Below are 25,828 nucleotides of genomic sequence, written 5' to 3'. Positions count from 1 at the left end.
AATCTGACAATTTCAACCATACTAATGTATCAACCCTGGCATAAATACTGAACAAATCCTAGGTCAATAAAGTATAAAAAGGCTATTTTTCAAATCAGAATTATAAGGAAACGCTCTCCCTCCTCATATCCGACAATTACTCTCTCCTGCTTCGAAGCCTTATGAAGGCACAGCTCCTCCAAGAGGCCTTTCCTAAGCCCTCCTTTCTTTTTTTCCCACTCCCTTCTGTGTCGCCCTGACTTGCTGCCTTTATTCATTCCCCCACCCCCAGCCCCACAGCACTCATGTCCATATCTGAAATTAATTCATATTAATGTCTGTCCCCCCCTCTAGACTGTAAAGCTCGTTGTGGACAGGATATGTGTCTGTTATATTGTTATACTGTATTCTCCCAAGTGCTTAGTACAGTGCTCTACACCCAGTTAGTGCACAGTAATTATGACTGACTGATGTGCTATTAACTCTGTTCTACTGTACTCTCCCAAGTGCTTAGTAGAGTGCTCTGCACACAATAAGCACTCAAGTACCACTGATTGACTGATTTACAAAGATGACTAACAGTTAATAGCCCAGAACTTGGACTCCATGAGCAGCTTCGCCCAGGCGCAACATCCAAGCCATACTTCCCTCTGGAAAGTCTAACCCCAGTCACCCATGGCTGAGTCGGTGGTGTTCCCGGATGCCCAGCTGGCCAGGCTGTTTCCCACAGCACCCGCTGGAGGGCGTGAAGCCTGGGTCATGTACCTTCAACTGAGTGTGGCCTGGGATGAAAGCTGGCGATTCCTGACGTTCCCTGGGGTCGGCATGTTCCCCATACCTGGGGCTCCCAAGGGCCAAGGGAAAGCAGACCCACAAAAATATTCTCCTTAATCGATGGTATTTACTGAGCATTTACAGTCTGCAGAGCACTGTACTAAGCGCTTGGGAGAGGACAGTACAGAGTTGGTAGACACATTCCCTGCCTACAACGAGCTTCCAGATGTTAACAGAAATAAATTAAGGATATGTACATAAACTAGGGACTGGACTCAGGTGGAAACAGGCCTTCAAAAACAGAGGTTTGGCCATCAACCTAGCTGTACTAAAAGGGATTAGGCAATTGCTGACTCCCAGGCTTATGCTCTTTTCACTAGGCCATGCTGTTTCTCAAAGCCTGCAAGTTAAGAGCTTCTCAAGCTCTAAGGCCAACAGCCCAAGGGCTGGAAAAGGAAAAAAAAATCCAATTTTGATTTAAGCACAATGAAATATGCCTCAAAAATGCTAAACTTTAAATCTTCCATGACTAATCACCTTCAGGCTCAATCCTAACGGATGTCTTCAACAGATACATTACAAACTGTATCCAATTTAGTTAACTTTGTATCTACCCCAGAGCCGAGAACAGTTCTGGACACATAGAGCTTAATACAATAATAATAATAATAAACAGCCGGAAGATAGCCAACCATTTGTCTTGCTCGTCACTACACTGAGTGACTAGGAACGTTAAGAAAACAAAAAATAATATTATGGAGGAGCTGGTCTTCAGGTGGTGGGAAAAGAGGAGAAATAGAAGGGAAGAATGAGAGGTGGAGATTCCAAAAGCCATAGGGATAAAAGTCTAGATAAAAGGGGAATGTCCAGCAATCTATGATTATGTAGAAATGGAAGTAATAAAATTATGACATGGAATGGAGACAGTCTTGTTAGCACATAAGAAATTAAGTATGGGAAAATTAGCTTGAGCCAGACTATTTTCTATACTTGGCCCATTGAATCTTTTTTTCACCACACATGACTATAAATGGAAAAAAAATACATTGCACAATATGAGATGAATCATAAAATTGCTAGAACTACCATTATCCTTCTCATCAAGAAATCTAATTAGTATTCAGTGGCACAATACCGGACATTTGTATTAGCATAGTTCATGGTGGTAATTTAAAAGACCAGCATCTAAAATTTTACATCTATATACAAAAGCTATTTTGTTCCCCCCAAAGTAACATTAGTGTTAGAGAAAATACGAGAATCTCATGTATAAATTTCTAGAAACTTAATTTAGTTTGTTTAAAATTATTTTAAGTACCTACTTCCCTAATGGAAAAAATAAACGTGGCCAAAGTTTTGAAGCACACTTTCATTGGCTCTGATGAAGAATTTAAAAGCCTATTTTCCCCACCCTACTAGGCAAGCTTGTTTTTCAATATTTGGAATAAGAATTTATTAGACAACTTTCACAATTTCAAATATTATTCAAAGACATTAAAAGAGAATTCCAGTGACTTACATCAGCAAACTGTATAATAAAGTGTCTCCGTTGTCCATCCGAAAACACAGAAAGGACATATTCACCAGGTTTCCCGTGGCTCTCTCGCACCAAGAAGTCTCCTTGCTGCTTTAACAGTTCTTGGGCCTCTATTCTGGGAATTGCACCATGATACCAGTCTTGCTCTGGCAAAGGTTTCTCACTTGTAGGTATTACTTCAAAGAACTTGAATTAAAAAAAAAATGAAAGGCAAAATGATGATTTTTTCCCCCCATGTGAAGCTAGTGGCCAACAATAACACATTTTAATATTACTTGGGTGGAGGCTGAAAGAATCTGAGATGAATAAACTCAATTTTGCAAAGGGACAGACATTGGTTTTAATAAACTTCATTAATGAGAATAAGAAATCCAACTATCCTTTATTATGCACTATATGGTATGTAAAATAATGACATGAATAATGTAACTCAGACTCAGCTAGTTTCTCTCTCACACACACACACACAAACACACACACACACACAAAGTTATAGCTATATACACAATGTTTTCCAGCACCCAACCCCTCCTCTCCATCCAAAATGCCCCCCACCCTAGTCCAGGCACTAGTCATATCATAGCGAGACTCCTCACTGGTGTCATTGGCCTCCCCTTCTCCAGCCTCTCTCCTCTCTACTCCATACTCTGGTCTGTGCCCTGGGCCATTTTTTCCTACATCATCACTCTGACATCTCTCCATTTTTCAACAACCTTCAGTAGTCACCCATTCCTCTCCACGTCAAACAGAAATCCTTGCCACAGTGGCTTTGTCATTCCATCAGCTCCCCGCTTCTTACCTATCCAGTCTTGTCCTGATACTCCAGTACACTCTTTTTCTTCCTCTCAAATTCATCCTGTCACTGTGGCACATGCCACCTTCCCATCTCTGACACCCTGCTTCCAACATTATCCCTACCTAGAATGCCCTGTTCATTCACACCTGCAACACACAGCTCTCCCCCACCTTTGGATCCCTTCTGAAATCCCACCTCCTTTATCCAGGTCATATTCTCCCAATTACCATGTGAGATCTTCTGTGTGACCTCAGCATCAGCATGGCCTACAGCACGGGCCTGGGAATCAGAAGGACCTGGGTTTTAAACCCGGCTATATGTCTGCTGGTTGACGTTGGGCAAGTCACTTCACTTCTCTGAGCCTCAGTTACTTCATCTGAAAAACTGGGATTAGGACTGTGAGCCCCATGTGGGGCACCGACTATGTCCAACCTGAATACACTGTTTCTACCCCAGTGCTTAGAAGAGTGCCTGGCACATAACACTTAACAAATACCATCTAAAAAAAGAAAAAGAAAAATCACCTACAGAACTTTTGTACATTTTGATTTACTACTCTCCCCAACACTTGGTACAGTGTTAAGCATCCAGTAAACAATTACTAAACTCCAGTGATTGATTGCTATTAAGGCATTTGCCTTTCCAGATATCCATCAACCAAGTCTCTTCTTCCTCATAGCTGTAACTCAGTTTGTGTTTAATTTCCCCCATTAGCTTGTAAGCTCCTTATAGACTAGGATCCTATCTTCTCTCACCATTATACATACCCCAGTGTTGAATAAGTGTTGAATAAATTGATTTATTGATTCATCTTTCATTCAAATTTCAATCGTATTTATTGAGAACTTACTATGTGCAGAGCACTGTACTAAGCACTTGGAAAGTACAATTCGGCAACAGATAGAGACAATCCCTACCCAACTATGGGCTCACAGTCTAGAAGGGGGAGACAGACAGCAAAACAAAACAAGTAAATAGATATCAATAGCATCAAAATAGATAAATAGAATTATAGATGTATACACATCAAGATGACACTAGTGACGGATGCTTTTTTCAAAAATTAGTGTGTGCAAGTGTAGCTGATAAAACCAATGTCTAAGTGCCAATTCCTTCTTCATTGTACATGCAAAGATTTCCCCTTGCAAGGCTGCATTTATCACCAACTGTTCCTGTGGCACTTTCCTTCCCAAATAGGCTCATATGGTCTAAATTGAGAACAATTCCAAAAAACCTCTGGAAAATTTTGAAATTCCTTTATGGGCTGTGTACTGCTACATTATGCATCACTAAACCATTGTTTAATATTTGCTAAAGTAATTCAAACACAATATCCCAGCATTAACAAAATGAATGACTATAGTACAATTATTAAGCTTGCAGAATGCTGCAAGAAAGGGGTTTTTCAACCTTAATCGGGAATCTGTCCAATTTCAATTGAACAATAGTCTTCTGGTCCTCAAAGTATAGGCCAATGCCTTTGAACAACTCTTCACCCCTTTGAACTCCTTTCTTGACCAGGGTCTTCCTTCGATCAGTTTTTGTAATTTCATCTTTAAAAGGATGCGAGACTCAAACTCATAGAGATCAGTGCTATGTTTCAGCATTTGGCCACGATGCACTGGACTGCTGAGCTTTTAAACAACAAAAGAATATATCCATGGATTGCACGCATCCTGGGATGGCTGTAACCTGGGCTAAGCTATCGAACTACAGTGGCTTTATGTCAGTCAATCATATCTATTTTATACATGAATATTTGCCAGAATTTATTATAACATTTGGCTAGGAAAACTGTAAGGTTAATCCTACTTACCGATGAAGAGCCCAACATAGATTTGGGAGACCGTATCATGCCTGCAATCGAATGACGAAGGGTATCAAATTTGGATACCTTCTCTTTCCTTTCCTAGGTAGTGGGAAAGAAATAAATAGTCAGCCAAACAGTATATACAGCCATCCCCCAATATAACTCTTTTAGTGTTCTTTCAAGACTGCTGTTCAATTTTAATACCAGTATTTCTTACAGCACTGTCTCACATAACCTTAAAAAGTTTACCTGGGCTTTAGTGCTTTCCTTCCCCTCCCTTTGACGTATTTTGATTCAATGGATATTAAATTACAGCCCATTTCAATTTAGCAGGTGAGACAATGACTTTTTCTAGCATAAATAATGACAGATTTGTTAGTGCAAGGTGCTTTTTTGTTAAACAGGATGCAAAGGATAAAACTTTAAAAATTAAGTAAAGTGTTCACAAATGCACATCAAAAAATCTAATTAAAAAAACTTTCGTTCTTGGTGCATATTTGCATTACTATTTGATCTGGTAACTATGTTCCTTGATTTAATCACATTGTTTGATTTATTTATTATTTTTAATGCATTTGTTAGGTGCTTACCACATGCCAGGCACTGTACTAAGCACTGGGGTAGATAGAAGCTCAACAGGTTGGACACAGTCCATATCTGATATGGGGCTCACAGTCTTAATCATTGTTTTACAGATGAGGTAACTGAGGCACAGAGAAGAGAAGTGACTTGCCCAAGATCGTACAGCAGACAAGTGGCACAGTCATGATTAGAACCCAGGTCCTTCCAACTCCCAGGCCCGTGCTCTGTCCACTAAGCCATGCTGCTTTTGGCAATGGATCAATGTACATTACTCAGGGGAACAACGAATAGGGGTACTGTCACCCAGCACACTAAGATAATAATAATAACAATACTGTGTGCCAAGCACTGCACTAAGTCCTGAGATAGGTACAAGATAAGCAGTTTCCACATTGGGCTCACAGTTCAAGTAGGAGGGAGAACAGATATTGAGTCCCCATTTTGCAGATGAGAGAACTGAGGCCCAGAAGTTTAGTGACTTGCCCAAGGTCACACAGCATGTAAGTGGCAGAACCAGGATTAGAAGCCAAGTCCTCAGATTCACTGGCCTGTGCTCTTTCCACCAGACCACACTGCTTCAGTGATGCTGAATTAAAGTTTCTGTGCAGGTTTCGGTTCAATTCTGACCATGACCACAGCTTACTGCATCATCTACATACTTTTAGTGCTCTGTTGCTTAACACAATTTAAATGGAATCAAATTGACCAGCGAAAACAGCAGCATAGCAGAAAACATCCTTATCAATTTTATTACAGTATTCTTTTTTCTCTAAATATGGGAATAGTTGAAATCCAAGGTAGTGGATCACCAAATAACCTAGGCACATTCATCAAGTACTATGATCACACTCTACCTGACCAAGGCTGACAGAGTTACAATTATTCTAAAATTTCATACATATTTGTTTGAGGTATCATTAAATTCATATTAAAAGCATTTTGATGATCACTATCTAGGGAGAAATTTGTACCTACAAACTGATTGAAATTACTTCCACACTATGAAATACCAACTAAAATTAATAATTTCCATGTATTCATTCAATTTCATTTACTCAACCTGCTGTAGTCAGAGGACTAACAGAGATGTAGGAGAGTGTAATAAGAAATGGCATGATCTCCGCTGACAAAAATCTTACAATTCCAATTTTCTACACTGCAGCTACCAACCAAGCTCTACAGATTCATTCAATTGTATTTATTGAGCGCTTACTGTGTGCAGAGCACTGTACTAAGTGCTTGGGAAGTACAAGTTGGCAACATATAGTGACAGTCCCTACCCAACAGCGGGCTCACAGATCTCAGTGCTTACTGAGGCCCTGATAACTTCATGCTGAAAATATTCAGATTTTCACTTCACAATTGTTAAATCCAGCCCTCGACATCCAGAAGTGATCAACCAGACACCAGAGTCAGCTCTTGAATTTTAAATGAAGCTTTGCCGGAAACATGATTTTCATATATAACGGAGTAGAACTAAAATCATTTGGTAGGTTGCCTTGGCCACTGATTTGAGAAATTTGGAAACCACATCTGTGTCCTTTAACTGGAATCGGAAGTTGGAAAGCACTTTGTGCTTTAGAGGAATATTTTATAAATTCAAAGAGCTGAAGATGCCACTTACCCATCCTGAGTTAATACCTGCTACTCAACTGCTTAAAAATCACTAGTAAAATCAGACTTTCTAAAGCTGATATTTCTATGTCTGATGTAATCCTTAAGCTATTGCACTCAACTTTCCTACAGCTCGTCTGCTGTATCATTCTACTTTTTATTTGCTTTTTAACAACTCCTTTCCTGTGATCCCTCAGAGAGCAAAAGAATGTGGAAATTCTACAGAGACTCTCTGTGAAGGTAGATCTGCATCTGTATGTGACCATACAAGTCTTGTGGCCTAGTGAAAAGACTGCAGACCCGGCTGAAGTCTGGGTTCTGATCTTGGCTAATGCCACTGTCTCAATGCATGACTTTGCATGAACGCTTTAACCTGCTTGGGCTTCACAGTTTCTTCATTTGCCCCCTCTTTCTTGGCCTCATAGTCATGTTTGCTGGACAAATGAGACCTGATGGAACTGCCTTTAAATTCAGAGCACTGCTGCAATAATTACTTGCAAAGGGAAAAAGTAGAGAAAATAATTTAATTTAATCCAAATTTTTAAATCAATTATATGAATAGAAAAAAACTTAGTCAATGCAGCTATCTTGACCTAGTGGAGGAGGAGGAGAGTGGAGAGCATCTCTGATCCCTATCTCTTCTCACCTTCTAAAAACACTTATGACAATTCTTCTCCCTTCCCTGACTACCATCTTCAAATGTTCACTCTTAGATGATTCTTACCTCTTTGCCTTCAAGCACAACCAAAATTTCTCAGAGCATGACCTAACCATCACCCACATGTCCCTCTTCCCGGTCCTGCCCAAACTTCTCCAATGTATACATCCACTGCCTCGACTTCCTCCCCCGAAAATCCCTTCGATGACACCCTACAATCTGGTTTCTACACCCCTAATCCTAGAGACCGCTCCCACCAAGGTCACTGATGAATTACACAGCAGACAAGTGGTGGAGCTGGGATTAGAACCCAGGTCCTTCTGACTCCCAGGCCTGTGCTCTATTCACTAGGCCAAGCTGCTTCTCTTAACAGGACAGCATTCAAAGACTGTACTATGTGCTTATAAATGCTACAGTAATAAAAAAAATGAAATCAATCAATGGTATTTATTAGGTGTTTACTGTGTGCAATGGACTGTACAATACAAGTTGGTAAACACAGTCCCTGCCCCCAAGGAGCTTACAGTCTAGAGGGGGAGACAGATATTAAAATAAATTATAGGTAGGGGAAATGGGAGAGTATAAGGCTATGAGCATAAGTCTTGTGGGGCTGAGGGTGGGGTAAATATCAGGTGTTTAAGGGGTACAGATGCAAGTGCAAAGACAGTGCAGAAGGGAGGGTGAATACTTGAAATGAGGGCTTAGTCAGGGAAGGCCTCTTGGAGGAGATGTGATTTTCGAAGGGTTCTGAAGGTGGAGGTGTGTGGTGGTTTGTCATATAATAATAATAATGATAGCATTTATTAAGCGCTTACTATGTACAAAACACTGTTCTAAGCACTGGGGAGGTTACAAGGTGATCAGGTTGTCCCATGGGGGGCTCACAGTCTTAATCCCCATTTTATAGATGAGGTAACTGAGGCCCAGAGAAGTTACGTGACTTGCCCAAAGTCACACAGCTGACAAGCAGCAGAGCCGGGATTTGTACCCATGACCTCCGACTCCAAAGCCCATGCTCTGTCCACTGAGCCACGCTGCTTCTCCAAAAATTTTATCTCAGCACTCCTAGGTGATTTATTCTAAACCCTCCAGTGTATTTACAATTTTTTTAACTCTCACACGTTCCAGGAAAGAAGGAGGATGTTCACAGTAAGCGCTCAATACAATTAAATGAATGAATGGATAAGGGGTCGGCGGTGGGATAAACAAGATGGAGGTACAAGGAGTAGGTTGGCATTACAGAATCGCAGTGTGGGTTGTAGTAGATCAGCTGACAGTGCCTTAAAGTCAATGGTATGGAGTTTCTGCTTTATGTAGGTAAAAGGGCAACAATAAAAAGATGTGGCTTACCATTCCACCCAAAAATTACTGAAGAAGTTTATAAACCATTTTTCCCACTCGATAACCAGATATTTGGAAACAGATGGACCTCCTTTCGCAGGTCTTACATTTACACAACATAGGTATATTTTAGAATTAATGTCTGTTTAAAAAACAGACATCCCCCAAACAGGCTGGTTTTCCATCAGTGAATTAAGTCAAACTCCTCCTCACTGCATTCCTGGAAGTACAGTGCCTGCAGGCCTGCCCAGATCAAGGTTGATCAGCTCATTTCAGGCAAATCAGGTAATGACAAGATAAAGGCCCTTCTCCAGATAAACCAGTCACAAGGATTAGGTAAATCTAAATGAATCCTGCTCCTATCTTGGCTACAAATGTTGCAGGAACAATCTTGTATAATGATTAGAAATAGGAAATATATCAAATTAAAGCTATAAAACTACTCTCACAGACCAGATTTTACTGATAAGAGTAGCACATTCTCAGCTAGGCAATCGGACTCAGACCTCAGTTTAAGGATAATCTGTCATTACGTTAAAACTAAATGAAACAGTCAAATTTTTGTATTTTAATGAAAGTAAATGCACCCACTACAATATAAACAATAAGCTGATTTTTCATCTATTATTAAATGATGGGAGGATTTCACAACCTCTCTGGGTCTTGATCCCCTCCTCAATCTTAAAAACAGGGATAGGAGACATTTTAGAATGAAAGATCCATGTGGGTCAGGAACTGGGTCTGATCTAATTATCTCGGGTCTATCTCCTACTTAGCTCAGTGCTTGATGTACAGTAATGCATTATATGCATTAACCCAGAGGTCCATGATGACTGCATTCAGAAAAGCCAAATAAAATGAAACCCGCTGGGTGTTGCTGCTGGGAAGAGGAAGAGTAAGAGCACCTGTAGCTCAACCTACCCTCTAATGAAGATGATGGGAACCACTTGCTAATCCCTGGGCCACCTTGGATGCATGTTCTTCTGGCAGAGAACTGCAATCTGGACTGCCCCCTAGACTGGAAGCTCGTCTTCCACGCTGCAAGCTCGTCGCGAGCAGAGGGCGAGTCTACCAACTCTGTTACACTGTACTCTCCCAAGTGCTTAGTCTGCTCTGCACATAAATATGACTGATTGAGTTCCCTTTGGCCTCTTCCCAGTATAAAGGGGCAGGCAAGCTCCATCCGGCCCCCAAAATTTTGCAGGCAGAGCAAATGGCCTCACTCTCATGGCCCCAAGTCTAGCACAGAGCAGGGCCCTATACTCAAGAGCTCCATATGGTATCAAGAAGAACCAGCAGCACGATGTAGTGGAGAGAGTACAGGCTTGGGAGTCAGAAAGTCATGGGTTCTAATCTCCCGGCTCCACCACTTGTCTATTGTGTGACCTGCATTACCACTCTGTGCCTCGGGTACCTCATCTGTAAAATGGAGCTTAAGAGTGTGAGCCCCACATTGGACACTCACTCATTCAATCATATTTATTAAGTGCTTACTGTGTGCAGAGCACTGTACTACTACTACTACTAATAATAATAATGGCATTTGTTAAGCGCTTACTATGTGCAAAGCACTGTTCTAAGCGCTGGGGGGGATACAAGGTGATCAAGTTGTCCCACATGGGGCTCACAGTCTTAATCCCCATTTTCTAGATGAAATAACTGAGGCCCAGAGAAGTTAAGTGACTTGCCCAAGGTCACACAGCAGACATGTGGCGGAGCTGGGATTCAAACCCATGACCTCTGACTCCAAAGCCCGGGCTCTTTCCACTGAGCCACACTGCTTCTCCTTGCACTTGGGAAGTACAAGTCACAACATATATAGTCCCTACCCAACAATGGGCTCACAGTCTAGAAGGGGGAGACAGACGGCAAAACAAAACATGTAGGCAGGTGTCAAAACCGTCAGAATAAATAGAATTATAGCTTTATGCACATCATTAATTAAATAGAGTAGTAAATATGTCCAAGTGAAATAGGGGCTGGGACTGTGTCCAGCTAGATTTGCTTCTATCCACCCTAGTGTTTGGTATAGTTCCTGGCACATAATAAGTGCTTAAATACCACTATTATTATTAACCTGGTAGATTTTGTGGGCTGCCAACCTCTGGATTAAACTCTCAATTATTCTGCTTAAGTTTATCCAGACTCCTGATGAGTTTTACTGTATTCTGAAGTGGGAAGGGAATTTCAGGGTTGCAGGTGCTTGCTTGGTCACCCTGGCAATGGGAGCCCTTCCTGCTGCATGGGTCAGGGAGTGGCAGCAGGAGGGAAGGAGAGAAATGGAGGTAGCTGGAATTCCAGCTCCACCCCTGATCTGCTGTGTGACCTTGGGCAAATCACTTATCTCTGTGTTTCAGTTCTCCCTCCTACTTAGACTGTGAGACCCAAGCAGGACAGGGACTGTGCCCAACCTAATTCACTTGTAGCTACCCCAGGGCTTAAAGCAGTGTTTCACACATAGAAAGTACTTAAAAAATCCCTGGGTATACTACAGTTGATTAAGCAATTGGGACCTCAGTTGAGGTCATGACAGATCCATCCCATGAGCTAGATTAATCCCTTGGTGGGTCAAATTTTGCTTATCCTTCTCCTATGATGATGACTCTCCTTGTGATAGGATTTTATCCACTTGTGCTAATGGAGCTGAAAGGCCCAATGAAAGGTCATGAGTTCCCTCCACACCCCCCAAAACAAATCACTAAGGGGCAAATTCCATGCTGAGCTTTCCATTTAGTAACTTCACAGTATACATGAAATTCAGATTCATGTATACTGAACTTCACAATAAATGGATATTTCTATACAAATGATCATCGGCAGCTTCTGCAAATACCGAGTTCCTAAGGAGACTTATGTGTGAACAGTTTATATTTCATTGTCCTCACTAGGGCACACAATTTAACTACTAAAACTCTTTCTAAATGATTTATTTTAGCAATTGCATTTCAAATGAAGGAAGATAATTTTAAAGGTATTCAATGCCTGGTAGTTGAGTTTGTCATGCAGTCCTCTTAGGTTGGTGCTTGCATATTAAGAACATTTATTATGAGAAAGACAGTCCCCCTTGCTCAGCAAAGCATTTTCAAACTCTGAAATGTGTTGGAAAACCAACTATGCAAAGCAACAACATTTGACTTACTACTGAGCCTCCCATATTGCTTGAAAATGACAACATTATGGCACTCTACGGTGTATGATATTACCAATAAGACTCACATGGCATCAGGCCACAAGAATAAGCATTCCCATATGAACTCCAAGGGTCACATTTTCCTGGCCCCCTTTTTCTCTAACACGAATACTCAAACTATATTCAGTTCTCTTCTAACAGATGAATCATGTTATTAAAGAAACTAGGAATATGGCATTTGCATCCTAGCTTATGCCACATGCTTACGCGTGCATTTGCTTGCGAGACAGGAAGGACGGTGGTGCCATCTACGGTGATGGGAAAGTCAGGGAGAGGACAGGGTTTAGGTGGGAAGAAGAGGAGTTCAGTTTGGGACATTTTAAGCTTGAGATGATGGGAAGCCATCCAAGAAGAGAGGTCTTGAAGGCAGGAGGAAATGTAAGGTTGCAGAGATGGAGAGGGATCGTGGCTGGAGATGTAACTTTGGGAATCATCTGCATAGGGGTGGTAGTTGAAGCCACAGGAGTGAATGAATTCTCCAAGGGAGTAGATATGGGTGGAGAACACAAGGGGACCCAGAACTGAACCTTGAGAAACTCCTACAGTTAAGGGATGGGAGACAGAGGAGGAGCCCATGACAGATTGAGAATGAACAGCCAGAGAGGTAAGAGGAGAACCAGGAGAGGACAGCATCAGTAAAGCTGAGGTTGGATAACATTTTCAGGAGTAGGGGGCGGTCAGTCAGATGCTGACAAGGGAGATTTTGTTTTTGATTTTAAGAGCAGCTGCATAACTGACATTTAGTTAACCTTTAAAAACAATCTTGCACAAAAAAAATACTTAATGTACTGTGGTATCAGAAACATTTTCACAAATAGTAATGATCTTATATTTCCTCCCATCAGGGTGCTTTTCTCTCCACAACTAGGTTCTGAGATCAATCCAGAACATAAAACTAGTTCTGATGATATACACTTTGCTATCTATTCTTTATTCAACTGATGAAATAAATCAATGCGAAAATGCTTTCAAGTGTATCACCAAAATACTGCTTACTGTCTTATATTTATTGTATTCAATATTCATCATGCATCCAACCAGCTAAGAAAAATATAAAATTCGGCCCATTTTTTCATGGCTGGTATGATTTTATGTTATAGTGAAAACAAATAACTCATTTCGTAACTATGAGATGTGTGATGCAAACTATGGAGAAATCATAAAGCAATCCAAGGGAACAACATATGGTTCCAACACATATCAGGATTAAAACAATGCACATTAGATAGTCTGTTGAGGCTTACCACCACTGATGTAGAAAATTTGAAATCTCAAAGCAACACTCCGCCCCTTGGAAAAATTCAAGCACTTTCCAGATTATGCCCAACTCGATTTGTATGGGGGATGTCCTGGGAGTATGAGTTGGTATTTCCACAGAAGCAAAATTCTATGCAAAGGGCAGCCTTATTTGCCTTCTTGGGGAAGTGAAATTGCCCCCCTTTTCCATTAGTATTGTGCAAAAGGGTAATAATGGCTTCCAAAAAGGAACCTGACCACCACAAAGTAGGCTATCTTGAGAAATCCCACCAGTTCCCATATTAGATTGCTACATAACATTTTATAAAGTTCAAATGATGCATAAACACCAAAGTAATATTTTTAAAACAAAGAAAGCAAATCACAATTTACAACTCGAACACCAATTTTAAATATTCCTGACACCTGAGGCTGTCTTGCATGTCAACAAAAAAGTGCTATTTTTCTGAATCTAAAAATCCCCTCAAGATTTTAAATTTTATGCCTAAAACAAAGCAAAATAAGTCTCTGTCATCTGATATTTGAAATATCACTAAATTCTGCTAAAGACATCAAGCTACACAATTGAGGGACAAAAAACTGCATTTGATTGATGCATTCTGCTTCTTTCTTAGAGAACAACACTACATCATGAATTTCAGCTTGCCTGAAAAGAAACATAGCCATCCAGAAAAGACAAACCACAAATATAAATTTGAAAAATACCCCTTTACAGATCCAACTACCTATCATGACTGGAATTTTATGCCAAAGTCCACATCTAGCACACTGCCAAGTTGAGCTTCCATCTTTTTAGAAACAAGGGTGAACAGACCCAATTCCCTCTGTTATAGATGCCATATCATGTGTTGGAACCTCTATTGCCTCACACGTGTCAATTATAACTGCTGCCTTCTTTTATTGGACTATGAACTCCAGAGGTGGTAGACACATTTCCGGCCCACATGGAACAGAGTAAAGCTATGTATATGAGTGTGAGATGTACCAGTTTGAGGTAGAGTGAGCAGGTTGGTGTACAGAAGCAGTGTGGCTTAGTGGAAAGAGCACGGACTTGGGAATCAGAGGATGGGGGTTCTAATCCCTGCTCCGCCACTTGTCAGCTGTGTGACCTTGGGTAAGCCATTTAACTTCTCTGTGACTCAGTTACCTCATCTGTAAAATGGGGGTTGACAATGTGAGCCCCATGTGGGACAACCTGATTACCTTGTATCTACCTGATTACCTCATATCAAGGTACTTGTTACCTTATACCCCAGTGCTTAGAACAGTGCTTGGCACATAGTAAGCACTTAAATACCATAATTATTATTAGAACAACAAAGGGAGTGGGCTGGACTGTAGGAGGAAATCAGGGAGGCAAGATAGGAGGGGGCAAGGTGATTGAGTGCTATAAAGCAGATGGTAAAGAGATTCTCTTTGATGCAGAGGTGGATGGCATCCACTGGAGGTTCTTAGGGAGTGGGGAGATGTGCACTAAATCAGTTTTATTTTGGTTTTTTGTTTTTTTAAGCATAAAAGTAAGGCCCTGTAGGAAAATCCTCGAACAGTTGGCTACTTCTAATCTGTTGTGTGAACTCGAACCGCCCTCGTGTCTTACGCTGTTTTATTATTCATTGCTTCCTCCCACTATTTACAAATAATGTCCAACTCATCTCCCGTGTCAGAACTGCATGATTTCTGCCCCTGAAGGGTTTATCTTTTGCTTCTTTTATACTCTCCCAATGTTAATAGGGTGCCCTGTGCCACAGTAAGTGTCCAATAAATACTACTGATTGATTGAGGGACATGGGACGTAAGGACGCTACTCTTTTTTGTCCAATTCTCCACTCTTTAGTGAATTCAAGGCATATGGAAAAACATTGGAAAGACACTGATTTCATAAATGTTTCAAAGGTGAAGATATATGGGCAGTTTTACTGCCCAACAAATCAATGTCATCTGTGATTTCCTTGACCTGCTAAGATTGTTGTGGGCAGGGAACGTGTCTACCATGCCTGTTATATTGTAGTTTCCCCAATGCTTAGTACAGTGCTCTGCAAACAGTAAGCCCTCAACAGATACGAATGATTGAACTATTAAAATGCCTGCAGTCTTTAATGCCCATTCAGTCTTATGAAATGGACAGTAAGCATAGGCCCAGAGACCCTTAGTCTATAAGCTCCTTGAGGGCAGGAACTCTGTTTTTTGTAGTAGGCTATACTAAAATGTTTTGCACAAAGTGGGTGCTCCATAAATGCTAATGATGGTGGTTTTGTTGCTATGGATGCTATCCATGAATCAAGCCACTCTGTGTATTTATGGGGCTTCTACAGTGTGCAGAACACGGATTAAGCGCTTGGGAGACTACGGATATACCCTGGGTTCCTAACACCCCACAATACATAAAATATGGGAATAGGTCACACACATCCTGATGAAACCCAAGATTCTAAAGTCCCGCCCATGACACCGTGTCCAATAGCTGACTTCCCTGCCTCTCCCCACTCCAGTTCATACTTCGCTCTGCTACCTGGATCATTTTTGAAAATAAAAAATTCAGTCCATGTTTTCCCACTCCTCAAGAACCTCCCGGGGTTGCCCTTCAACCTCCACATCAAACTCCTTACCATCAGCTTTAAAGCAGCCAATCACCTTGCCCCCTCCTATCTCACCTCAGTGCTCTCCTACTACAACCCAGCCCGCATACTTTGCTCCTCTACTCACTGTACTTCGATCTCGCCTGTCTCTTCCGACCTCTCGCCTACATCTTGCCTCTGGCCTGAAACATCCTTCCTCATCATATCTGACAAACAATGACTCTCCCCACCTTCAACGCCTTATTGACGGTACATGTCCTCCAAGAGGCCTTCCTTGACTAGGCCCTCATTTCCTTTTTCCCCACTCCCTTTACAGTCTCCCTGATTTGCTCCCTTTACTCACCCCTCCCTCAGCCTCACATCAATTACACACCCGTCCATAATTTATACTGTCTATCTTCTGCTCTAGATTGTGAGCTCCTTGTGGGCATGGAATGTGTCTACTAACTCTGCTATATTTACTGTCCCCAGGACTTAATACAGTGCTCTGCACACAGTAAGTGCTCAATAAACACTGCTCAAAGCTCAAACTCCTTCCAATCAGCTTTAATGCATTTAAGGCACTCAATCACCTCCCCCTCGCCCTCATTGGCTTTATCTTGTTGATCACCTACTATGACCCAGCCTGCACACTTCACCCCTCTAATGCCAATTTGCTCATTGTACCTCAATTCATTCATTCATTGAATCGTATTTATTCTGTCATGCCACCGATTCTGGTCTGGAACACCTTCCCCAGTCACATTTATCAGCCCTCCCTAAAAAGAAAAAAAAAAAAAAGCACATCCCCTCCAAGAGACCTTTTCTGACTAAGCCCTCGTTTCCTCTATTCTCTCTCCTTCTGTGTCGTCTGTACACTTGGGTCCAGATCCCTTAAGCATTTTGATATTCACCCCACAGCACTTTTGAACTCTGCCATTTCCCCTAATTGAGATTTATTTTAATGTCTGTCTCCCCCTCTAGACTGTGGACAGGGATCATGTCTGTCAACTCTACTGTACTCTCCTGGGCACTTAATACAGTGCTCTGCACACAGTAAGTCCTTAATACCACTGACTGATACAGAATCAACCAATATTACTTTACCACCTATGCAAAAGAGAGCACTGTAAGAGAGCTGTCTCTCCAGGAGATCTCCCGCCCAACATAAAAAATCTACCCCCATCACTGCTCAACTGCTAAATCTATCCACCACTTGTGCCCTCTCCCTAAGCCTTCATTTCCCCTTTCCGCCCTCTCCTCTGCTTTGACTATGCACTTGGCTGAATACCACTTAAGCAATTAGACACTTGCCCCAGCTCCAGAGCACTTATGTCAATATCCTTATATTCTACTGTTTGCCCTGTTACAAGTTACAGTGACTTGCCCATGGTCACACACCAGACAAGTGGCAGATCTGGGATTAGAACCCAGGTCCTCCAATTCCCAATCCCACACTCTTTTCACTAGGCATGCTGCTTCCCACCTAATGTGTCCCAAAATGGGTGATGTTGGTTAAGAGGGAGTTCAAAACATTTTTAACAAGAATACTAAATTAAAAATAAACATGTCTGCCAATACAGGGTCTTGTAACAAAATGTTTTTGTTATTGGAAATGATTCAAGTCATTATATTCCTTTAAAAGCATAGTGTTAACATTTCTCAGTGCAGCACGGGGCGCCCTTGTTACATCGCTATTTTACTGTGGTCTGTTGACTGAGGTCCAGTATCATTCTAGTTCAGTAATTACACCCTTGATTCTTCTGACACTGAACTAGTCCGCTAGTACACAACATAAAGTGTCACCTGGCTATGAACTCTGTCTATAAACTCTCGGATGACTTCCCAGAGTTTTGTTTTGCCAAGTTTCTTATTTGCTAACTGCTTCGTACAACAGGAGTGTCCTCATCACCTCCCCCCACCCCCATCATGAATACTTCACAATGACTACCTCTGCATCTACAATCAACCTATTTAAAAATACCTGAAAAAATGACATGCATTTACAATATTATGTAGCTAACGTGCTTTCTGCTCAAATATTATTAGATTAATGGGTTTACAGGTGCACATTAGCCAGTAAATTACCACTTTTATACATAAAGGATGTATATTCCCATTACTTGGAAATGACTTTAATCAGATAAAATAAATAAAATGCATTCTCTGCAAGTTACAGAACAGCCCAGAGAGAACATTTCTAAAGGAGTTATGTCTCAAACTAAACATGTGCAAAATAACTCAGCAGATTCTCTACAAAGCAGCACTAATAGGGACCCTATTCCAAAAATCATTATACAAGCAATTGCATTAAGACTTGCATTTATTTTGAACACCAGTTATATCATAATGTCCTAGATGGCCAAGCTCTTAGGGCCCCATAATTAGGTTGCACTGGACTTCAACCATCAACATCACCTTCTTTTAAGTACTGTAATCATCTTTAAATTACCTAGTATAAACTTGCTTTACAATTAGACTCTGCTGCAGAGAATAGTCTGTTCAGGCATAAAGACAGAGATGACTTTTAAATAGCTAAGATATACTTGTCGGATGCATCTCTGAACTCAGGGACACTGAGAATACCCAAATGTTTGAGATACAACAAGAGTGCTTTATAAATATCTACACTATGAAAAGCATCGTCTTCAATGGAAAGTTTTTCAGTACTTGAAGTTCAACTCTGTAAATCTGAGAAACACGCTAATTATAACAATATTAATACAGTAGACTATCATATTTATTGAGTGCTTACTAAGTGCAGAGCACTGTACTAAGCACTTGGGAGAGTACAATACAACAGAATTAGCAAACACGTTCCCTGCCCATGATGATGATGGCATTTGTTATGCGCTACTATGTGCAAAGCACTGTTCTAAGAGCTGGGGAGGATACAAGGTGATCAGATTGTCCCACGTGGGGCTCACAGTCTTCACCCCCATTTTACAGATGAGGGAACTGAGGTACAGAGAAGCTAAGTGACTTGCCCAAAGTCACACAGCTGATAACTGGCAGAGTCGGGATTTGAACCCATGACCTCTGACTCTCAAGCCCGTAGAGTCTAGAGGGGGAGACAGACAAACATAATAGAGCTGAAATTATCCAACAGACTTAATTTGATGTACTGTAAGGAAGCCATTGGTTGTTAGTTTTCTGACTGAAGAGGAAAATTTAAGGTTAGCAGAAAATCAACAGCTAGAAATGCTTTTATTCTTAACATTCCAAGTCAAATAATTCACAATCTACTTCCATAGGCAACTTATTTTATGTTACCTGGGATTTATATTCAAATTAAAAAGGAAAGATCTTTGTAAATCCCGGGAAAAATAATAGTTCTGTCACTGAAGACTTACTTTTTGATGAGTGAACCAAGATAAAACAAGACAATAAGTGTGGCCTTGAGCATGGGCTTGGTAGTCAGAGTACCTGGGTTCTAATTCCAGCTCTGCCATTTGCTCGCTGTGTGACCTTGGGTGAGTTGCTTCACTTTAGTCAAACGTATTTATTGTGCATTTGTGTGTGCAGAGCACTGTACTAAACACTTGGGTGAGTGCAATATAACAGTATAACAGACATATTTCCTGTCCACAACAAGCTTACAGTCTAGAGGGGGAGACAGACATTAATATAAACAAAATTACAGATATGTACAGAAGTGCTATGGAGCTGAGGGGGCAATGAATAACGGGAGCAAGTCAGGGAGATGCAGAAGGGAATGGGGAAAAGGGAAAGGAGGGCTTAACCAGGGAAGGCCTCTTGGAAGACATGTGCCTTCAATAAGGCTTTGAAGGTGGGGAGAGTAATTGTCTGTGGGATACAAAGAGGGAGGGCACCCCAGGCCAGAGGCAGGACATGGGTGAGAAGTCAGCGTCAAGATAGAAAAGATCTAGATACAGTGAAAACGTTGGAATTAGAGGAGCAAAGTGTGCTGGCTGGGCTGTGGTAGGAATGTAGCGGGGTGAAGTAGGATGGGGCAATGTGTTTGAATGCTTAAAAACCACTTCTTGAGGCCTTGGTTTCCTCAACTGTAAAATGGGTATTCAACACCTATTCTCCCTCCTTCTTAGACTGTGAGCCCCAAGTGGGGCAAGGGCTGTGTCCAGCCTCATTAAATTGAATCTATCACAGTGCTTGATACTTAGTAAGCACTTAAATGTCATAATCAGCATCTTCATTCAATCCGCATAGTCTGTCACCTAATCCTGTCAGTTTCACCTTAAGAGCATTTCTAGAATCTGCCCCTTCATCTCCAAACTGCTACCACACTGGTCCAAGCATTTATACCCCATCTCAACTACTGCATCAACCTCCTCACTGATCTCTGGGCCTTTATCCTCTCTAGTCCATACTTTACTCTGCTGCCTGTATCATTTTCTAAAAAACATAATTCTACATACATTACCCCATTCCCCAAGCCTCCAATAGATATCCATCCAACTCTGCAAACAACCTCCCCCACTTCTGAACCTCATTGTTCTGCTACAACCCACCCACACACTTTTCTCCCCTAATACCAACACATCCAGTGTGCCTTGCTCTCCTCTCTCCTCCTATCGACCCTTTGGTCACCCTCCCTCCTGCGACTCCCTCCCCCTTCATGTCCAACAGACCATCACTCTTCCAATATTCAGTCCTTTAAAAAATAAAAAATAACACCTCCTCCAGGAAGGCTTCCCTGACTATTATCTTTCCCTTCACCCCTTCTGTGTTATCTATGTCAACTTCACACTTTGATCAAGTGCTTAGTACAGTGTTCTGCACACAGTAAGCGCTCAATAAATACGATTGAATGAATCTGGAGTTGAGGGAGAGTCACGGCATGCTTGCCTCTGTTTTCGGAATTCAAAATGGGTTCTAGGAAGTGGCACAACCATCCATTTCCCTTTCAGAAAAAACAAAAAACAAAAAAAAAAAAGCCACCAGGTATCATCTTCTCACCCACAGCTCTGATTCCAGGTAGGAAGGCAGCTAAAAATGGTCTCACTCCACCCAGGCGATGGGGTGGCAGGGAAGAAGGGGATGTAGAGAGACCAAAATAAAGACAGAGGCATCCCCCTTTCCTCTTGAGCCCAGGATTCTATAGTGGGCCAGACTTCTGATCTTGAGTTCACTAGAGCACATGTATTTGTATTTCCTTCTAAATTTTATATATAACACCTACTGTACCTTCAATATTTGATATAGATTAAGTAACACTAGCTAAGTAGTAAGACAGATCCAATTAATTTCTCTGGAAAAAATAGACTGTTATGCCAATTTTGCATTTTAATGGCTTAATTTGGCCCAATGACTAGTGATAACCAAATGTACTGAATAAAAAAATTACAATTCACTAAATTATCCAAGTGCACCCAATGGAACCTTTATTTTGAAAGCTCTGCTGCCTGTGTATCAGGCCAACTAAAATTTTTTGATATAAAACATATATATAGTCTTAAATATGATTGAGATCATTAGGCTGCAGAGCAGAATTTTTTAAGAGCAATTAACAGGCTAATGAAAGTTCAAAATATTTCAATATCAAAACATAGATATTGGAGAAAGCCTCTGAAGTGAAGTAGGAATCCATTCTTAATCTTAAAAGTATACTAGGATCATTGAAGGGGGGAAAAATTCAAAGATAAATTTTATTTTCTTCACTCCATAGGGATGTACAATAGCCACTGGGCTACATTTATCTTAGCTAGGTTGAACCAGGCTGTTCTAAAAGAAAGAGGCACTAAGGAGTAACAAAATGAATGTGAGATAGGGAGGTCAGGAGAACTGGGTTCAGGTGTGCCACTACTGGGTAATCCTGAACAAGCCACTTAACTTCCCGCTTCTCCCTACCTCAAAGGTAAAGATAAAATACAATAACTAATGTGTAGGAAGTTCAGAAAATAAAGATGCTACAGAAATTAAGATACACAAAAACAATTTTCAAACAACTAAAAAATCATTTACTGAGCTCTTCACTGTGTGCAGAGCACTGTACTAAGCGCTTGGGACAGTATGATATTACAGTTGGTAGGCAAGCTCCCTGCCCACAACAAGCTTATAGTCTAGAAGGGGAGACAGATGTTAATAGGGCAGGAGTTTTGGAATGTTCAATATAAAAAGAGCCAAGAGGAATTACCCAAAAAGAAACATTTTTATGGGTATCACCATACCTGATGCAGTGGATGGAGCACAAAGTTAAATATTCTCACAGACATGGGTCCTGTACAACCTGTACATAAAGTATCTTAGTTTTCACTCACATTATTCAATTTTGAAATCTCAGAATCACTTTGAACATTTTAATTAAATATCTCAATTTAAAAAAAGATACACAAAATGCCTTATGGGTTTCCTGAAGCTATATTAAGATTACACAATCATACACTGTTCAATCTGGGGTGCAGATGGCTATACCCTTCTTATTAAAATGCTAAAAAGAACACAAATCATCATTGCTTGTGTCCTCTGAAGTGAGATTAGTTCACCCATGTAAGCTTGTCATTGACTGTCCAGAACCCTGGAGTAGTTAGACCATCAGTAGTATAGTATTTAAGCACTCACTATGTGCAGAGCACTGTACTAAGTGCTAGGAGAGAATCTGGCATTTACTAAATTCTGAAAGACAAGTATACCACCTTCAATAAAAACAACAAGATGCCATTTAGTTAAAAAAAGGATTTACTCCATCACCACCCTGAAGTAACTGCCTTCAAGAACAGTCTAGTCATTCTAATGGACAGACTAATACTGAAATGCTTGGCTATACAAAGACACTTTATTTCAAGGAACAGACAGCATTTTCTCTCAATCCTCACAGTTTCTCTGTGAGGCAACCAAAAAGCTGGTAGAGTATACCCCCTTGTTATACATAGAGAAATGGTTGTTCTTTCAAAAAAAAAAATATAGGCATTCAAGTTTCTAGTTGGCAAAAATAAAGATCACAGTTACTCATTGCCCAAATAGTTTCCTGACTTATATAAGTACTACCCCTATAAAGGGAGACTAAGTTCATTGCGGAGAGAAACATGTCTGCTAGCATTGTATTCATTCGATCGTATTTGAGCACTTATTGTGTGCTCATCACCTTAACTAAGCAGTCTTCCAACTCAATACAGTGCTCTGCACATAGTAAGCACTTGATAAATACCATTGATTGATAAGGGAGACCTTGCCCAGGCAGAGGGAAAGGTCTCTGGGAGACAGCTGTATGCCAAGAAAGAGGCACAGAGACTTAATGTAGATTAAGGTGCCTGTAAAGTACCACTAGGTTACCCCAAACCACGGACAGCGTTCTCTGGGAATGCTACATCTCTGCCCCTGCTCTCTCTCCCTCCCTCCAGGCTCGCATCTCCTCCTGCCTTCAGGACATCTCCATCTGGATGTCTGCCTGCCACCTAAAACAACATGTCCAAGACTGAACTCCTTGTCTTCCCTCCCAAACCCTGCCCTCTCCCTGACTTTCCCATCACTGTTGACAGCACTACCATCCTTCCCGTCTCACAAGCCCGCAACCTTGGTGTCATCCTCGACTCCGCTCTCTCATCATCATCAATCGTATTTATTGAGCACTTACTATGTGCAGAGCACACCCCTCACAACCAAGCCATCACCAAAACCTGCCGGTCTCAGCTCCACAACATTGCCAAGATCCGCTCTTTCCTCTCCATCCAAACCGCTACCCTGCTCATTCAAGCGCTCATCCTATCCCGTCTGGATTACTGTATCAGCCTCCTCTCCGATCTCCCTCAAGGCCCTACTGAGAGCTCACCTCCACCAGGAGGCCTTCCCAGACTGAGCCCCTTCCTTTCTCTCCCCCTCCTTCCCCTCCCCACAGCACCTGTATATATGTATATATGTTTGTATGTATTTATTACTCTATTTATTTATTTTATTTTGTTAATATGTTTTGTTTTGTTCTCTGTTTTCCCCTTCTAGACTGTGAGCCCAGTGTTGGGTAGGGACCGTCTCTATATGTTGCCAACTTGTACTTCCCAAGCGCTTAGTACAGTGCTCTGCACACAGTAAGTGCTCAATAAATACGATTGAATGAATGAACAGGTGTATTGATTCAGCTTGAGACACTTTCTCCTCCAAACTGCACCAATACCTCAGCCTCCCGTTCTTTCTCCTTGGAGTTAGCATACTGAGCGCCTTTCCAGAACATTCCAGGTTCAATCCCTCCATACCATCCGTCCAGGGAGATGTGTGCACTCCCCCCACCCCCGTTTCCATATGTACGGCTTCCTTGATGGCTTTCAGCTGACCTACAGAGGCTCAAAATCAGACTCAGCTGGGAGCAATAGGTTCTTTACTCCCTAGGCTATGGTATTCTTTAAAAAGCCAAAGGCCTTATTCTACATGATCCTAGAGCAAGACAGGGGAAAAGAGGGATTATTTAACATTTTCTAACAGTTAAACACCTGAATCCCTATTTTTTACTTTTATATTTTCTGCACTTGGATTTGCACTCTTTATTCACCTATCCCTCAGCCCCACAAGCACTTATGAACATATCTTTAATTTATATTAATGTCTGTCTCCCCTTATATACTGTAAGTTCACTGTGGGCAGGGAGCATGTGTGCCAACTCTGTTGTACTGTATTCTGCCAAGTGCTCTGCACACAGTAAGTGCTCAATAAGTATGACTGATTTATTTATTCTGAGTTCTGGGGGGAAAAAAACACCCATTATTCCCTGAAATAGCACACTGCTTCAAACTGCAGTACATTTACCTAACTACTGCATATGGAGCTAAAAAGTGCACGTGTCAATAAAGACCGTGAAGCTACAATACACAGCAAAACTAAGGATAAAGACTCTCAAGAGATAGTTGCACTGTACCAATTCTCACCATACTTGAAGTGAAGGACATTCAGTGGGAAATAACTGGCATGAGCACTTCAGTCCCCTTTCTTTCTGCTTCATCTGCCATCTCCTAGTGAATACGATACCAACACCAGGCAGGAAAGATAATGGTAATAATAGTAATTGTGGTATTTATTAAGCACTTACAATGTCCCAGGCATTGTTCTAAGTAATGGGGTAGATAGAAGATAATCAGGTTCGACAGTCCCTGTCCCATATATGCCTCACAGTCTTAATTCCCATTTTACAGATGAGGGAACTGAAGCACAGAGAACTTAAGTGATTTGCCCAAGGTTACACAGCAGACAAGTCCAACCTGATTACCTTGCATCTATCCCAGCGCTTAGAACAGTGCCTGGAACATAGTAAGTACTTGACAAAAAGTGGCAGAGCCAGGATTAGAACCCAAGTAATTCTGACTTAGAGGCCCATGTTCTTTCCATTAAGAGCCACTACAGTGATGGATAAGGGACCAGTCAACGCTTAAGTTTGAGCAACAGTCCAGGAGGTGATCAAAATTTGTCCCAAAGATTTCTAGAATCCAACCTGTTGTAAAGACCAATGAATTACACCTACTGCCCTGAATAAAGATGAGTTAAGACTTCCCTTATAGACTTGCTGATAAAGTCATGGCATCTCTGCCCAGATCCTCCCTAAAAATCCAATTTAGTGAGTAGGGAGAAATATTCAGGCGAACAGAAGACAATTGCTGGGGTCTAAAACAGCACAGAAAATAAACTAGCATGGCCTAATGGAAAGAGCACAGGCCTGGGACTTTGGGCGAGGCACTTAATTCCTTGGTGCCTCAGTTTCCTCATCTATAAAATGAGGATCCAATACCTGTTCTCTCTCCTACTTAGACTGTGAGCCCCATGTGGGACCTGATTATT

General features: G+C 41.3%; 1 protein-coding gene across 5 annotated transcripts in view; it reads right to left on the bottom strand.

The window, feature by feature from the left end:
- Positions 1-25,828, bottom strand: part of FER (FER tyrosine kinase) — a 300,139-nt gene that overhangs the window by 150,408 nt on the left and 123,903 nt on the right. For all 5 annotated transcript variants that reach the window (XM_038770433.1, XM_038770435.1, XM_038770436.1 and 2 more), the window contains 2 exons: positions 4,903-4,995; positions 2,273-2,476 (listed from right to left, as the gene is read on the bottom strand). In XM_038770433.1, the coding sequence (XP_038626361.1) occupies positions 2,273-2,476; positions 4,903-4,995 (297 nt within the window). The remainder of the gene's footprint in view (positions 1-2,272; positions 2,477-4,902; positions 4,996-25,828) is intronic.

The sequence above is a fragment of the Tachyglossus aculeatus genome, chromosome X3 (genome assembly GCF_015852505.1).
Source record: "Tachyglossus aculeatus isolate mTacAcu1 chromosome X3, mTacAcu1.pri, whole genome shotgun sequence".
Taxonomy (NCBI): domain Eukaryota; kingdom Metazoa; phylum Chordata; class Mammalia; order Monotremata; family Tachyglossidae; genus Tachyglossus; species Tachyglossus aculeatus.
This window is presented reverse-complemented; position numbering and strand designations above follow the sequence as displayed.